This window comes from Bufo bufo, chromosome 2 (genome assembly GCF_905171765.1).
Source record: "Bufo bufo chromosome 2, aBufBuf1.1, whole genome shotgun sequence".
In the NCBI taxonomy this organism is placed as follows: Eukaryota; Metazoa; Chordata; class Amphibia; order Anura; family Bufonidae; genus Bufo; species Bufo bufo.
In genome coordinates, this window is record NC_053390.1 from 25875972 (window position 1) to 25893079 (window position 17108).

At 43.9% G+C, this 17108-nt stretch overlaps 2 protein-coding genes across 3 annotated transcripts in view; both read right to left on the reverse strand.

Moving 5' to 3' along the window:
- Positions 1 to 3648, reverse strand: part of LOC120991226 (zinc finger protein 260-like) — a 61111-nt gene extending 57463 nt beyond the window's left edge. Inside the window, exon 1 of the mRNA XM_040420087.1 lies at positions 2174 to 3648. Coding sequence (XP_040276021.1) covers positions 2174 to 3617 — 1444 coding nt within the window. The 5' untranslated portion in view covers positions 3618 to 3648. The remainder of the gene's footprint in view (positions 1 to 2173) is intronic.
- Positions 1 to 14822, reverse strand: part of LOC120991227 (gastrula zinc finger protein XlCGF26.1-like) — a 136854-nt gene extending 122032 nt beyond the window's left edge. For both annotated transcript variants that reach the window (XM_040420089.1, XM_040420088.1), the window contains exons 1-2: positions 14778 to 14822; positions 14571 to 14694 (exon numbers count right to left, since the gene is read on the reverse strand). In XM_040420089.1, coding sequence (XP_040276023.1) covers positions 14571 to 14694; positions 14778 to 14801 — 148 coding nt within the window. In that variant the 5' untranslated portion in view covers positions 14802 to 14822. The remainder of the gene's footprint in view (positions 1 to 14570; positions 14695 to 14777) is intronic.
- Between the last annotated feature and the right edge of the window lie 2286 nt (positions 14823 to 17108).

Below are 17108 nucleotides of genomic sequence, written 5' to 3' on the forward strand. Positions count from 1 at the left end.
TTTTTCCTCCAGTTTCCATGATAATTAGGTTATTGATGAAAATCAGGCTAAACCAGACGACAGTACAGCCATCATACTGTTCGGGCCAGAGAGGTCATGGTTCCCAATATACAGATGAGTCAGGGGCGTTACTGAGACTTCCCCCAGTGTAGACCCTTAATATGTAGGGCACTCAACTCTGCCAATATCTGGAAAGATTGAGCCTGACGGTTGCTAGCTTCGATCTCTATCTAGAGGCCTCTCTGATGTAGTCATGAAGATCATACCACACTTTGGGCCTCAATCTACCAAAAGATCATTTTTCCTAACTCATTCAGTTGAGTCAAGAGTATAACTTGGAGACTTCCCCCACTGCAGTTTCTGTGCGTCTAGGACACTGAACTCTGCCAAGACCTGAAGAGGTTCAGTTTGTCAGCCTGAAGTTTGACCAGCCTCTTGAGGCCTCTTTGATTAAATCATAAAGATCTTTGCCACACTCTGGTTTGCAATTCATGAAACATTTATTTTGATCCCAACTCATTCAAATGAGACAATGGTGTATATGAAGACTTCCCCCAGGGCAAATTGTGTGTCTAGAGCACTCAGTTCTGCTAGAACCTGTGGATACTCAACCGTACAGCCACTATATCAACCTAATGGTCTCTAAGACATAGTCCAGAAGACCTTGACGTAGCCAGGTCTCCACTTAAATGGCTTACACAAGGATCAAGTGAATCTATTCAGCTTGAATTCTATTAAAGGGTGGATAGTTCTAAACCACAGATTATCAGCCTCTTAGGCTTCCTGCAAGACAAATTTGGAAAAGAAAGGGGTATAGGACTGCTCTACCTCTGGTTTGGGATAGCAAGTTGTGCCAATCTGATGTCGCACTCAGATCACCAAAAATGTAATCAAAAGAATAGATGGGCACTCTAATATCCGGAACACAAACTTAATATATTCACACTATTTAAAGTATTCACACAATTTTTATTGATGCATATACTGATAATTCGTAAAATAACTCCAGGTCAGGAGTACGAAGACACCCTAGTTACTATAACCAATGCCTATAAAATAAACATACATCAAAAAAATCTTATATAAGATACAGGCCTGTAGATACACAATAAAATGCAAAACACTAAAATACTAGTTGTATCACTTCGTTAAAAAAGCTGCTGAAAGTACATGATAAATAGTTGTTGGTAGAATGGAATGGCTGCTCAGGTTCATTTAGCCAAATCCATCCAATCCACAAACAGGTGGTGGCTGATTATGTGAATTGAATATAATTATAAACCTCCTCCCTGTGATATAAGGTAAGATAAGACAAGTAGTGAAAAGTTCTGATAGTCCAGATAAAATACTGTAAAAAAAAAAAGTTTACATTTAAAAAAAAATATAATAATCTAAAAAGAAAATCAGCCCCTTTGCCCAAAATATTAATAAAAAATGGAAACTATAAAAAAAAATACACATCATAGGTATCGCCGCGTGCGAAAGCCTCCATACTTTTAAGCTATAAAATATTTTAAAGATATGGCAAAATAAAAAAAAAAAGTCAAAATGGTTAATTAGTATTTTTTTTGGTCTCTTCACCTCCCACAAATTTTTTTTTTATAAAAAGTGATAAAAAAAAACCCAGAATGGTATGAATGAAAACAAAAGATCATTTCCCACATTCTGAACATGAATATGGCTTCTCTCCTGTGTAATTTCTCTGATGTTTAACAAGATGTCATTTATTTGAAAAACCTTCCCCACATTCTGACACGCTGGACAGGATACAAGATAAAACAGAAAACCACAAACAAGTGTCTAGGCCAGAAGCTGGGGATAAAGGTCACCTCCTTACAAATCACTACCAGCTCTCCCTAGACTTCTGTGCCCACGTTCAGACCCTACACACGTGCTGCTAACCTGGCAGACCTCCGCGCATAACCTGAGCAGGGCATGACACATTCTGAACATGAATACTGCTTTTCTACAGTGTGAATTCGCTGATGTGATTTTTGTCTAAACCATTTCCCACATTCTGAAACTGAATATGGCTTCTCTCCTGTATGATATTTCTCATGCATGACAAGATATGATTTGTGTCTAAAACATTTCCCACATTCTGAACATGAATGCATCTTCTTCCCTGTGTGACTTCTCTTATGTGTAACAAGATTGGATTTCTCTATAAAACATTTCTCACATTCTGAACATGAATACGGCTTCTCTCCTGTATGACGTCTTTCATGTTTAACAAGATTTGATTTCTGTCTAAAATTTTTCCCACATTCTGAACATGAATACGGCTTCTCTCCTGTATGACGTCTTTCATGTTTAACAAGATTTGATTTCTGTCTAAAATTTTTCCCACATTCTGAACATGAATACGGCTTCTTTCCTATGTGACTTCTCTCATGTTTAACAAGATGTGATTTATCTGAAAAACATTCCCCACATTCTGAACATGAATACAGCTTTTCCCCAGTGTGAATTCTCTCATGTGCAGCAGGATTTGATTTCCGTTTGAAACATTTCCCACATTCTGAACATGAATACGGCTTCTCTCCTGTATGACGTCTTTCATGTTTAACAAGATTAGATTTCTGTGTAAAACATTTCCCACATTCTGAACATGAATATGGCTTCTCTCCTGTGTGATTTTTCTGATGTTTAACAAGATGTGATTTATCTGAAAAACCTTTCCCACATTCTGAACATGAATACGGCTTTTCCCCAGTGTGAATTCTCTGATGTGTAGCAAGATGTGATTTGTGTCTAAAACATTTCCCACATTCCGGACATGAATGCATCTTCTCTCCTGTGTTACTTCTCTTATGTGTAACAAGATTTGATTTCTCTATAAAACATTTCTCACATTCTGAACATGAATACGGCTTCTCTCCTGTATGACGTCTTTCATGTTTAACAAGATTTGATTTCTGTCTAAAATTTTTCCCACATTCTGAACATGAATACGGCTTCTCTCCTGTATGACGTCTTTCATGTTTAACAAGATTTGATTTCTGTCTAAAATTTTTCCCACATTCTGAACATGAATATGGCTTCTTTCCTATGTGACTTCTCTCATGTTTAACAAGATTTAATTTCTTTGTAAAACATTTCCCACATTCTGAACATGAATATGGTTTCTCTCCTGTGTGACATCTCTGATGTCGAACAAGATCAGATTTTTGTCTAAAACGTTTCCCACATTCTGAACATGAATACGGCTTCTCTCCTTTATGACGTCTGTTTTTAGAAAGTCCTGAGCTGTTTGTGGATTCTTTACCACAATGAAACCTATTAATCCTTTTCTGACTTGTACTTGCGGTAACAATCTGTGATTGGTCAGGAGAAGGGTCCTCATAATTAGGAGGATTATATGATAGAGCTGTGTTGTGAAGTCCTGGATGTACATTAAGGGTAATGAGGTTTTGTCCTGAAGAGCGCTGCATGATATTTTCATCTAGTGGTAACATGACATTTTCACTGGGATTTTCTGTTAAGATAAAAATGAAAATTTGTTTTAAAGTTTTATATTTTTTTGCAAACTGCAGATTAGACAAACTTATAATATTCCAATTTGGCTGGAAGTTGATCCAAGAGGAAGGATAAGTGTTCATTAATTTGGAATCCATACCTGACTTTGGACAAAAAAACTGCACTTGTGACCCCAGCCTTACAAAGCTTCTATACCTTCTTGACAAAGTCCAGGATTCTGGTTTACACCAGGTCATGACTTTGATTACATACAGTAAATAATGACTTAACAAAACAAAAAAAATGTGAAAAGCCTGATCATGTCTGGAAACGAGCCCTGCTCTCTGCCAACACATTTTGCCTTTTAACAGCAACTAGAAAAAAAATTGAATAAAACAAGGAGAATCATGGTTGGAGCTGGTAAGGTGGGGCCTAATGGTTTGGGGCTGGTAAAGAAGAACATCATGGTTTGGAGCTGGTGAAGGGGGACATTAGGCTTCTCAGTAAAAGTTAAAAAAAGGAAGAGGAGACCACTGTGGTACTCAGTAGAAGTAGCCAAAATCATTAAAAACAAAAAGATAGCATTTAGGAATTATAAAAAAAAAAAGTTATAAGAGCTTCTAAAGCACAGGCAGAAGAGAAATTAGCTCAGTCAGGGAAAAAAGGCGAGAAGACCTTCTTCAGATACATAAATGAAAAAAGGAAACTAAAACAAGGAATTACCAAATTAAAAACAAAAGAAGGAAGGTATATGGAAGAAGATAAAGAACTAGCTGACTGCCTCAATGAATAATTCTGTTCAGTTTTTACAAAGGAAAATGAAGAAGGATCTCAGTTAGGAAAGAAGACTAATGAATCTTTTGATGCATGTGTCTTTACAGAGGAAGAGGTTCTAAGTCAGCTGTCTAAAATTAATACAAATAAGTCACAGAGGCCTGATGGGATACACCCAAAGTTATTAAAAGAGCTCAGTGGTGAACTAGCAAAACCATTAACAGATTTATTTAACCAATCACTGGAAACAGGAGTCGTCCCAGAAGATTGGAAATTAGCAAATGTTGTGCCCATTCACAAGAAAGGTAGTAGGGAGGAATCGGGCAACTATAGGCCAGTAAGCCTGACATCAATAGTGGGGAAATTAATGGAAACCATACTTAAGGAGAGGATTGTGGAACATCTAAAATCCCATGGATTGAAAGATGAAAAACAGCATGGGTTTACTTCAGGGAGATCATGTGAAACTAATCTTATTGATTTTTTTGATTGGGTGACTAAAATAATAGATGGAGGAGGTGCAGTAGACATCGCTTATCTGGACTTTAGTAAGGCTTTTGATACTGTCCCACATAGAAGGCTTATCAATAAAGTGCAGTCTTTGGGCTTGGACTCCCATATTGTTGAATGGATTAGGCAGTGGCTGAGGGACAGGCAACAGAGGGTTGTAGTCAATGGAGTATATTCAGACCAAGGTCTTGTTACCAGTGGGTTACCTCAGGGATCTGTTCTGGGACCCATATTGTTTAATATCTTTATTAGCGAAATTGCAGAAGGCCTCGATGGTAAGGTGTGTCTTTTTGCTGATGACATAAAAATTTGTAACAGGGTTGATGTTCCTGGAGGGATACACCAAATGGAAAAGGACTTAGGAAAACTAGAGGAATGGTCAAAAATCTGGCAACTAAAATTTAATGTTGATAAGTGCAAGATAATGCACCTGGGACGTAAAAACCCAAGAGCAGAATATAAAATCAGTGATACAGTCCTAACCTCAGTATCTGAGGAAAGGGATTTAGGGGTCATTATTTCAGAAGACTTAAAGGTAGGCAGACAATGTTATAGAGCAGCAGGAAATGCTAGCAGAATGCTTGGGTGTATAGGGAGAGGCATTACCAGTAGACAGAGGGAGGCGCTCATGCCGCTCTACAGAGCACTACTGAGACCTCATTTGGAGTATTGTGCGCAGTACTGGAGACCATATCTCCAGAAGGATATTGATACTTTGGAGAGAGCTCAGAAAAGAGCTACTAAACTGGTACATGGATTGCAGGATAAAACTTACAAGGAAAGATTAAAAGGACCTTAACATGTATAGCTTGGAAGAAAAACGAGACAGAGGGGATATGATAGAAACTTTAAAATACATAAAGGGAATCAACAAGGTAAAAGAGGAGAGAATATTTAAAAGAAGAAAAACTGCTACAAGAGGACATAGTTTTAAATTAGAGGGGCAAAGGTTTAAAAGTAATATCAGGAAGTATTACTTTACTGAGAGAGTAGTGGATGCAAGGAATAGCCTTCCTGCAGAAGTGGTAGCTGCAAATACAGTGGAGGAGTTTAAGCATGCATGGGATAGGCATAAGGCCAACCTTCATATAAGATAGGGCCGGGGGCTATCCATAGTACTCAGTATATTGGGCAGACTAGATGGGCCTAATGGTTCTTATCTGCCGACACATTCTATGTTTCTATGACATCATGGTTTCGAGCTGGTGAAAGGGGAAATCATGGATTGGAGCTGCTTGCTTTGCTACCTCATGGTCTGGACACCCTGCAACTATTAGGTAAACAACTGGGCAGATTTACTAATAGTGTTTAAAACGTACAGCGTAAATTTAGAGATGCTCCACATTTATCACAGGAGCTTAGGCTGGAGGACAGATCTGCTGCATAGCTACACAAGTCTGTCTACCTCTATACCACTTAGTGGTTGGCTTTTCTGTCACAATGGAGCATCGTAGGCCCCGCCCCTGCAGAACTTGCCTGTTGTTTCTATATGTGGAACCTTAAAATTCCCCCTTTTTGGACAGATTATAAGAGCAGCACAGATCAGTCACTGGTTATCTACAAGCAAGTTCACACATAGCAGATCAGCTGCAGACATTTCTGTGACTGTCCGGCTACCCTGAATGTGGCTTGTAATAATCCATGCACCTGCTGCAGAAACAATATATGGAAATTTCTACAATAAATGTGCCATGTGTGAACACACTCTAATGCAGCTAGAACATTCTGTAACATAGTACATAAGGCCGAAAAAAGACATTTGTCCATCCAGTTCGGCCTGTTATCCTGCAAGTTTATCCAGAGGAAGGCAAAAAAAAAAAACTGTGAGGTAGAAGCCAATTTTCCCCACTTTAGGGGAATAAAAAAATCCTTCCCGACTCCAATCAGAATAACTCCCTGGATCAACGACCCCTCTCTAGTAGCTATAGCCTGTAATATTATTACACTCCAGAAATACATCCAGGCCCCTCTTGATCTCCTTTATTGTACTCACCATCACCACCTCCTCAGGCAGAGAGTTCCATAGTCTCACTGCTCTTACCGTAAGTGTTAAGGCTGGCCGCAGGCTAGCCTGGATTTGTGGGAGGGGCCGGTACCTGTCTTAAGCAGTCTGGCTCTCCCAGGCAGCACGTCGGCATTCGGACGTCTGCTACTTCCGGGTGTGACGTCATCAGCAAGCGTCCTGCACGAGTCGGATCTCAGAGAAGCCGGGTGTACCTTTCCCTTCAGTTTGCAAGCTGTTCAGGTCGTTTTCCAAGATAACTGGTTTGTTTGGGGAGCGTGGCAACGTGGAGGAGGGTAGGAGGGTGTGTAGAGAGGGGGAAGTGTTCCGGAGGATCGCTTCTCCTCACTGCGTTCAGGCACATGCAATTCAAGTTTTGGCACCAATGGGCAGCATTGTCACATAGTTGGAGCTCATTGCCTGTCTCAGCATAACCTGTATCTAAGTTCATACAGGGGCTGCGAGTCATCTGGGCTCAGCAGGTTAAACTCTGGCAGCCGAGTCCTGGTGCCATTACTGAGTTGATTACTTACAAGGTTGCTGCTTGTGCACATGTTTGACACTCATCACATACACTACATACATACCTTAGACACATAGTTCGCACATCAGGCAGTTTGACGAAAAAAAAAAAAAAAAAGGGTACAAGTGGATTGTTAAATAAAGTTAAAAAAAAAAAAAAACTTTATCCACCAAGCTTCATCCATACACCTCTAGCATAGGTACATCCGCCCATACAGCTACACGCTCGCACGACATACACACCCCGTTTCATCTCGTAGACTAGTGTCATACGGTCTGTTTTCCACAAATCCTATACTTACATACATCACCTACCACGTCTGTAGGTTCGTTAGCCCGCAGTATTCGTTTTTAATTAATCTGCCACGTCACAGATTCACACAAACTCGGGCTCGCTTCATACGTCAGTGGAAACAACTATCATACTCCCTGTCAGCCTCGAAGGCTTTTCGTTCAATCGTTTCACGCTGCTGGGGGGGGGGGGGGAAGGGGCTTAGATTCAGTCATCTTGTTTGTCAGCTTACGGGCAGCAGGTCGTAGGGTTAACAGGTTTTTTTTTTTTTTTTTTTCTCTTTTTTTTTTTTTTTTTTGTTTTTGTTTTTGTTTTGTGGCGTTTGTTGTGTTTGCAGTGGTCTACGCCATCTGCAACTTCAGCCAGTGCAGGCTCCTGCATGTCTGTGCCACATGTTTTAGGGCACATCCGGTCACGGTTTGCACATTGAAGCCGGCGTGACTGAGCCGGGTGAATGTGGAGGCACTAGACCAGCTGCTGCGGCTTCATCCGGTTCAGCCGTTCCGTACATTCCTGGTGGAAGGGTTTTCACGGGGGTTTCACACTGGGCTCATCACCTTGCCCCAGCAGACTCATGAATGCCCCAACTTGCAGTCGGCTTCTAAACATGCTGGTCTGGTGGATTCACTCTTGGCAGTTGAGCTGGACAAGGGTTTCATCATTGTCCTTTCCAGTCCCCTCCTTTCTGCACTTGGAGGGTGAGCCCGGTGGGGGTGGTGCAGGGAAAATATTCCAATAAATTTCGTTTGATTTATGATTTGTCTGCTCCACATTCTTCCCACGTTCCAAGTCTCAACTCGTTGATTCCGTCCGAGGAATTTCCTTGAAGTATACTTCCGTAGACCAGGCTATCCAGGTCATTCTTCAGACAGGCATGGGGGCTTGGCTGTCCAAAGCAGATGTCTCTGATGCGGTCAAACTGCTGCCCATTAGCCCATCTCTCTGGCAGTGGCATGGCATCAAATGGAGAGATGCGTACTATTTCGCCACCAAGTTGACGTTTGGTTCCTAGAGCAGCCCCAGTCTGTTTGACAGGTTAGCGCAGGCACTGGAATGGATTTTGTTGGAACAGGGTTGCCAGAATGTCATTCACTACCTGGATGATTTTCTGTTGATCGAAGAACCCTCACAGGCACCTGTTGACTTGCAGGTTCTCTTGCAGGTCTTCAAGGAGTTAAACATTCCAGTGGCCGAACACAAAACAGAAGGGCCTGCGCAGGTTGTCACGTTCTTGGGGATCTCTCTGGATTCACGTGCCATGTCAGCCAGTCTGCCACAAGACAAACTCGACAGAATCAAATCAGGTGTCCGTTCCTTGCTCATGTCTCAGGTTTGCACCAAGAGAGAATTGCAGTCTCTGTTGGGCATGTTATACTTTGCCATGAGGATCATTCATTTCAAGATTGCTAGTCTTATTACAACAGACCAGTGATTTGGACGCATCAGTGCATCTTAATGCGAACGCCCGAGCAGATCTGTTCATGTGGGACAGATTTCTCAGTGGGTGGAACGGCATTTCCATGTTTATTCCGAGGGCCACTTCTGATTCTCCACACGTATTTTCAGACGCGGCTGCCTCGGTAGGTTTTGCGGCCATATTTGGCTCACATTGGTTCGCCGGCTCATGGCCCACACACGTGCTACAGTTGCCGGGGTTTTCTCAGATGTCGGCATTGTTCGAGATCTATCCTATCGTAGCAGCTGCTATAGTCTGGGGGCATAGGTGGTCGGGTCACACGGTGGTTTTCCACACTGACAACATGGCGACCGCAGAGATCATTAACAAGGGCAGATCTAAATCGTTACTCATCATGTCTTTCATGCGTAGATTGACCTGGATAGCTCTGGAACAGGGGTTTCATTTTCATGCCCTGTTTTTGGACGGGGTCAGCAACGTTGCAGCTGATGCTTTATCTCGTTTTGATTTTTCTCGCTTTTTTCTTACAGAACCCAGAAGCAGACTCAGTGGGCACCCCGGTACCGGACTGGCGGCTGCTGGTCTTGGATTAGACTCTCTGATGGTGGTCGCCAGTTCACTCATTACCAAGTCTTTGTCGGCCAGTACGTTGCGGTCGTACCGCCGAGCGTGGGTGTTTTTTTCGAACTTTAAGTTGGCATATCCTAGAGGTGACACAGGTCAATTATATGGTGGCTTTCGTGTCTTATTGTCATTCGGTATTGGCTTTATCCTACAACACCATTAGGCTATATTTGGCTGGGGTGCAGCATTTTTTGGCACTTCAAGAGCCAGACAGACCCTCTATATTTTCAGCTCACCTGATCAAGGCCATCCTCAGAGGCATTCAAAAAAGCCAGGTCACGGTCAAGTCGGTCCGTCAACCTATTAAGGGGGACACGTTTCGTAGCCTGTCGGAAGTTCTCACATTGTCACCATTCGGAGTCCTTCCCAGCCTGGTGATCAAGGCGGCGATGTACTTGGCGTTTTACGGGTTTTTAAGACCAGGTGAAGTGACACAGGCCAGACAAGGGGCGGTGGCTCTCCGCAAGGGAGATTTAGTCAGGATGGGCAGTAACTCATTTGCAGTTGCCTCACAACAAAACAAGGCAGGTAGGTCCCGGCCATGTAGTTAAGTTCTTCCAGACCACAAACGCATGGTGTCCAGTGACAGTCTTGGACAACCTCTTGCTGGCCCTTAGTCTTCACAGCCCCACCGACCCATTACTTCCATTCCCTGTTGGTCCACTGACGTTCAGCCAGTTCATCAAACATATTCGCATCCTGTTGACCAGTGTAGGATTGAATCCGGCTCAATTCTCGGGGCATTCTTTCCGCATCGGTGCGGCATCCGCAGCGTCCAAGCATGGAGTCCCTGTGCATATCATTAAACACTTGGGGCGCTCGGGGTGCTTTGTACGGTATATCCCGGAGCCACAAGCGGAGCTGGTCCAAGCATTCAGTACATTGGCAGAGTAGCACCTCAGGCCAATCCTTCCCTCACTGGTGGGTTTTGCCCCCTTTTTCAGGCATACCGACCTAGTGAGGCCAAGGCACACCTCAGGCCAATTAGGTAGGGGGGTGGTGGTTGGGCATCTTCCACTCGTTTAGGTCCTGATCACAAGTGTTAAGGCTGGCCGCAGGCTAGCCTGGATTTGTGGGAGGGGCCGGTACCTGTCTTAAGCAGTCTGGCTCTCCCAGGCAGCACGTCGGCATTCGGACGTCCCCTGCCCACCCATTCCCATTCTTCATTCAGTCATTCAACCATCACATTCAGGGTATGCCCCCTTTTTCAGGCATACCGACCTAATGAGGCCAAGGCACACCTCAGGCCAATTAGGTAGGGGGGTGGTGGTTGGGCATCTTCCACTCGTTTAGGTCCTGACCACAAAGAATCCTTTTCTATGTTTGTGTACAAACCTTCTTTCCTCCAGACGCAGAGGATGTCCCCTCGTCACAGTCACAGTCCTGGGGATAAATAGATGATGGGATAGATCTCTGTACTGACCCCTGATATAGTTATTAGATCTCCCCTCCGTCCTTTTTTTTCTAAAGTGAATAACCCTAATGTTGATAATCTTTCAGGGTACTGTAGTTGCCGCATTCCAGTTATTACTTTAGTTGCCCTTCTCTGAACCCTCTCCAGCTCGAGCCCAGAACTGTACACAGTACTCCATGTGTGGTCTGACTAATGATTTGTAGCGTGGTAGGACTATGTTCTCATCACGGGCATCTATGCCCCTTTTGATGAAACCCATTTTCTTACTGGTCTTGGCAGCAGCTGCCTGGCACTGGTTTCTACAGCTTAGTTTGCTGTTCACTAACATTCCTAGGTCCTTTTCCATGTCAGTGTTACCGAGTGTTTTACCATTTAGTATGTACGGGTGATTTGCATTATTCCTTCCCATGTGCATAACTTTACATTTGTCAGTGTAAAACCTCATCTGCCCAAGCCTCCAATCTATCCAGATCCCTCTGTAGCAGTATACAGTCCTCTGTAGTGTATATATACAGTATACTGTCCTCTGTAGTGTATATACAGTATACTGTCCTCTGTAGTGTATATACAGTATACTGTCCTCTGTAGTGTATATACAGTATACTGTCCTCTGTAGTGTATATACAGTATACTGTCCTCTGTAGTAGTATACTGTCCTCTTCAGTGTTAATTACTTTACACAGTTTAGTGTCATCTGCAAAAATTTATATTTTACTGTGCAAGATCATATTTTCTACAAGATCATTAATAAATATATTGAAGAGGATAGGGCCCTATACTGACCCCTGAGGTACTCCGCTAGTGACAGTGACCCAATCTGAGTGTGTACCACTAATAACCACCCTCTGTTTTCTATCCCTCAGCCAGTTACTTACCCACATACAGACGTTTTCTCCCAGTCCGAGCATTCTCATTTTATATACTAATCCAGATATACGACATCCATTGATTCGCCGCTGTCAAGTCTAGAACTTACCTCCTCATAGAAACTGATTAAATTAGTTTGACATGACCGATCCCTCATGAAGCCATGCTGATATGGCGTTATTTGCTTATTTCCGTTAAGATGCTCTAAGATAACATCTCTCAGAAAACCTTCAAACAGTTTACCCACAACAGATGTTAAACTTACCGGCCTATAGTTTCCAGGCTCTGCTTTTGCACCCATTTTGAATATTGGCACCACATTTGCTATGCGCCAATCCTGTGGGACATTCCCTGTCAGTATAGAGTCCGCAAATATCAGAAATAAGGATCTGGCTATGACATTACTTAATTCCCTTAGGATACGGGGGTGTATGCCATCCGGTCCTGGCGATTTGTCTATTTTAATCTTTTTAAGTCGCTGTTGTACTTCTTCCTGGGTCAGACAGGACACTTTTAATGGGGAATTTATTTTTACATTCTGCATGTCATCTGACAGTTTATTTTCCTCAGTGAATACACTGGAGAAAAAAATATTTAACAGCTTTTCTTTCTCCTCGTCGCTCTCTGCGACTCCCCCCTCATTACTCTGTAGAGGGCCGACACCTTCAGATTTATACTTTTTACCATTTATATAATTGAAAAACATTTTAGGGTTAGATTTACTCTCTTTGGCAATTAATCTCTCGGTCTCTAGTTTGGCGGCTTTTGTTTTTTACATGTTCTATTTTTTCCTTATACTTTTTCAGTGCTTCCTCGCTACCCTCCTGTTTTAGTGATTGAAATGCTTTCTTTTTGTCATTTATTGCTTTCTTTACAGTTCTGTTTATCCACATTGGTTTCTTCTTGTTCCTTAACCCTTTATTCCTATAAAGGTATGTACCTCTCACAATTAGATTTCAGGATGCTTTTAAAAATATCCCATTTTGTGGCGGTATCTTTATTTTTGAGGACTTTGTCCCAGTTAGTTAGGCCTATGGCCTCTCTTAGTTGGCTAAATTTAGCTTTTTTTAAGTTTGATATTTTTTTTCCTCCCTGTAGAAACGCTTGTTTGAAGGATAATTGGAAGGTTATTACTTTATGGTCACTATTTCCCAGGTGTCCCCCAACCTGCACGTCTGTTGTTCTGTCAGATCTATTGGTTAATACTAAGTCCAATATGGCCGTCCCTCTAGTCGGATCCTGAACCAGTTGGGTAAGGTCTTTGGTTATTGCCAAGAACCTGTTTCCTTTATGAGATGTACAGCTTTCAGTTTCCCAGTCTATATCTGGAAAGTTGAAGTCCCCCATAATAACCACCTCATTATGATTTGCCGCCTCATCTATCTCGTTTAGAAGTAGATTTTCTGTGGACTCTGGTATATTCGGTGGTTTATAGTAAACTCCTATTAGTAATTTATTATTATTTTTGCCTCCATGTATCTCTACCCACAGTGACTCCACATGTTCATGTCCCTCACGTATATCTTCTCGGACTGTGGGCAGCTAGAACATTCTGGGACGTGCAATTATTGCTAGAAGTCACACGTTCAGTCTGATGGGGATAAGTAGATAATCGCTTAAGTGATGTACAACATGATCACATTTAGCAATTTAAAGCCGATGCCGGACAAGAATTTTAATACTAAATTTTTCACATTTTATTCAGACACCAACAACTTACATAACACACGCCTGTTTTACATTGATGACAAACAGTCGTACAGGGGCGGACATTGCCCATAAACTCCATGTATAATCTACAATATATATACAATGCAGAATCATGTGAATGGAGCCCTATGGATATGACTGACATATAAAGAACATGTCACTGCACACACTGCACATGACTGCTCTTACCTTGTGATATTAGAGGCTGGTGCTCCTCCATTACATGTCACTGCACACACGTGTATACACTGCACATGACGGGTCTTACCTTGTGATATAAGAGGCTGGTGCTCCTCCATTACATGTCACTGCACACACGTGTATACACTGCACATGACGGCTCTTACCTTGTGATATAAGAGGCTGGTGCTCCTCCATTACATGTCACTGCACACACGTGTATACACTGCACATGACGTCTCTTACCTTGTGATATAAGAGGCTGGTGCTCCTCCATTACATGTCACTGCACACACGTGTATACACTGCACATGACGGCTCTTACCTTGTGATATAAGAGGCTGTTGCTCCTCCATTACATGTCACTGCACACACGTGTATACACTGCACATGACGGCTCTTACCTTGTGATATAAGAGGCTGGTGTTCCTCCATTACATGTCACTGCACACACGTGTATACACTGCACATGACGGCTCTTACCTTGTGATATAAGAGGCTGGTGCTCCTCCATTACATGTCACTGCACACACGTGTATACACTGCACATGACGGCTCTTACCTTGTGATATAAGAGGCTGGTGCTCCTCCATTACATGTCACTGCACACACGTGTATACACTGCACATGACGAGTCTTACCTTGTGATATAAGAGGCTGGTGCTCCTCCATTACATGTCACTGCACACACATGCATACACTGCACATGACGGCTCTTACCCTGTGATATAAGAGGCTGGTGCTCCTCCATTACATGTCACTGCACACACGTGTACACACTGCACATGACGGGTCTTACCTTGTGATATAAGAGGCTGGTGCTCCTCCATCATGGCCTCCATGTACAGATCCTGGTGTCCTTCTAGATACTCCCACTCCTCCATGGAGAAATGGACAGTGACGTCCTGACACCTTATAGGAACCTGACAACACAATGACACCGTCATCACCCAGACCCCTCCAGTGCTGTTACTGGAGAATTTCCCAGCATTCCCAGCAGTGTCACCTCTCCAGTCAGCAGCTCCATCATCTTGTGGATGAGTAATAGAATCTTCTGCTCATGTATCAGGGGGTGAGGGGGAGGCTCTGTGATGGGGTGAGGGGTCCTGCTCCACCCTCCTGACTCCTGGAGATGGATGATGGGAGTCACACAGTCCCCCGATGTCTTCTTCACTATTGTGTACTCCTGTGGATGGAGAGAGACACTTAGGGAATAAACCCTTCAGGGGCCATGTTCTCTCCTCCGGCCCTTTCCTCCTGGGTACAACGTGCCTACTTACCTTCTCATGGCTCCTACAACATGACTATTGGTCACTGGTCACATGACACATCACTCACCATACTGGGGGCTGATCTTCAGGTTCTCCGTCACTTGGAAGGTCTGGAGGCCGTTCTCCAGGACCCTGGACTCTTCCTATCACTTCCTATGATGGATTCTCCTTCCCGATGTCTGACTTGTTACAGAATACAATAAAGAGGAGAGAAATCTAGAAAAGTTTACCTCTCCGCTCAGCAGGGAGATGATCTCCAAGGTGAGGTCTAATATTCTTCTGCTGATCTCCTTCCTGTCCATCCTTGGTGGTCGTTCAGGAGAAGAGGAGAGAACTGGAGGAGCTGGAGGCTTCTAGTACTGCAGGCGCCTTTATGAGAAGAGGAGAGGAAAATCATCTAGGGGACAAGACCAGATGTCACCTCCAGAACCGCACTTCCTGAGCCTGGAGGGGCCCCGCATCTCAGAGCCCCCACCACATGGATTCCAGGGGGCCCAACATGGAGATCTCTGGTGGCTTCACAGGAGATAAATGTCTGATAGATGCAGGTCCCACCTCTGGGCTGTGCTCAGCTGTGTCCACAACTCCTAGAGAAGAGACTGGAGAGAGCTGAGCTCAGGCCGGGCCCCGCTCTATTTATTCTCCTCCTGGACGCAGGGGCTCCACGAATGATGACAACTAGGGTGGCCACTTGCAGAACCCCAAAAAGGAGGACATCAAACCCTGAAAAGGAGGACATCGTACCGGGGACAGTGGCACACAATAGTTCAATATTACACCATGCAAGATACTACATTATACAGCTGGTATAAATTATACATCTTCTTGTATACAATGATATGGAGCATGCTGGTATAACCTGGGCATCTCCTGTATATAATTATATATGTACAGCTGGTATAAGTTATACATCTTTAATAATGCCCCAAATGTAGGTCCCCATCTTTAATTATGTCCATCATAGTGTACTAATTATTTTTTGATGCCCCATCTTAAATAATGCCCCCATAATGGTCTCTTCTATCTTCACTGAACAGGATCTGCAAATGTGCGCAATGATGTCACTGCGCGCTCCCATGTGGTTACGTCACCATGCACATCGCAGGTCCTGCTCAATGAAGAAAGAGACTGCTGCACCGCAAGCAAGTGGATGAGGTGAGCTTTATATTTATATCAGCACCTGGTTGCTCGCTCATCTGGTCGCTCTCTCACTTGGTTGGTCGCTCGCTCACCTGGTTGGTCGCTCGCTCACCTGGTTGCTATGCAATAATGCATCGTTTGATTCGTTTAGACCCTCAGCATCTTCCTGAGACAATTACCTGTGTTAAACGCAGCTACTTGTCTGAGGAAGATGCTGAGGGTCTAAACGAATCAAACGATGCATTATTGCATAGCAACCAGGTGAGCGAGCGAGCGAGCAACCAACCAGGTGAGCGAGCAACAAACCAACCAGGTGAGCGAGCGACCAACCAGGTGAGCGACCAACCAGGTGAGCGAGCGACCAACCAGGTGACCGATCAACCAGGTGAGCGAGCGACCAACCAGGTGAGCGAGCGACCAACCAGGTGAGCGAGCGACCAACCAGGTGAGCGACCGACCAACCAGGTGAGCGACCGACCAACCAGGTGACCGACCAACCAGGTGCTGATTGAGAGTTTGAGAGTCACCACCAGCAGCTCCTCCTGCATTTATATGAATGACCCAACCGCAGGACACAAGTGAAGAAGCTCCAGCCTGAGGAGCTGTCTGACTGCAGGAGAAGGACAGGAAGGAGTTACTCACAGGACTATAATAAAACTCCCCTCCGGGCGGCTCCACACAAGACTGGTCTATACACCATGAGGGGAGGAGGACAGAGACCGGAGCTCCGACAGCTGCTGCTGCGTGAGAGGGACTAATAGTGGCGGGAAGCCGGCAGCGTGTGACGTCAGTGGGATGGGACAAACGGAAATGGGAGTGCAGGGTTACTTAAAGTGCCAGTACCTGCCGTCTGCCAATAACCTCCGAAAAGGAGGACTTCTGGCCGGACGGAGGACCAGGAGTCTAAAAACCGGACGGTCCGGCCT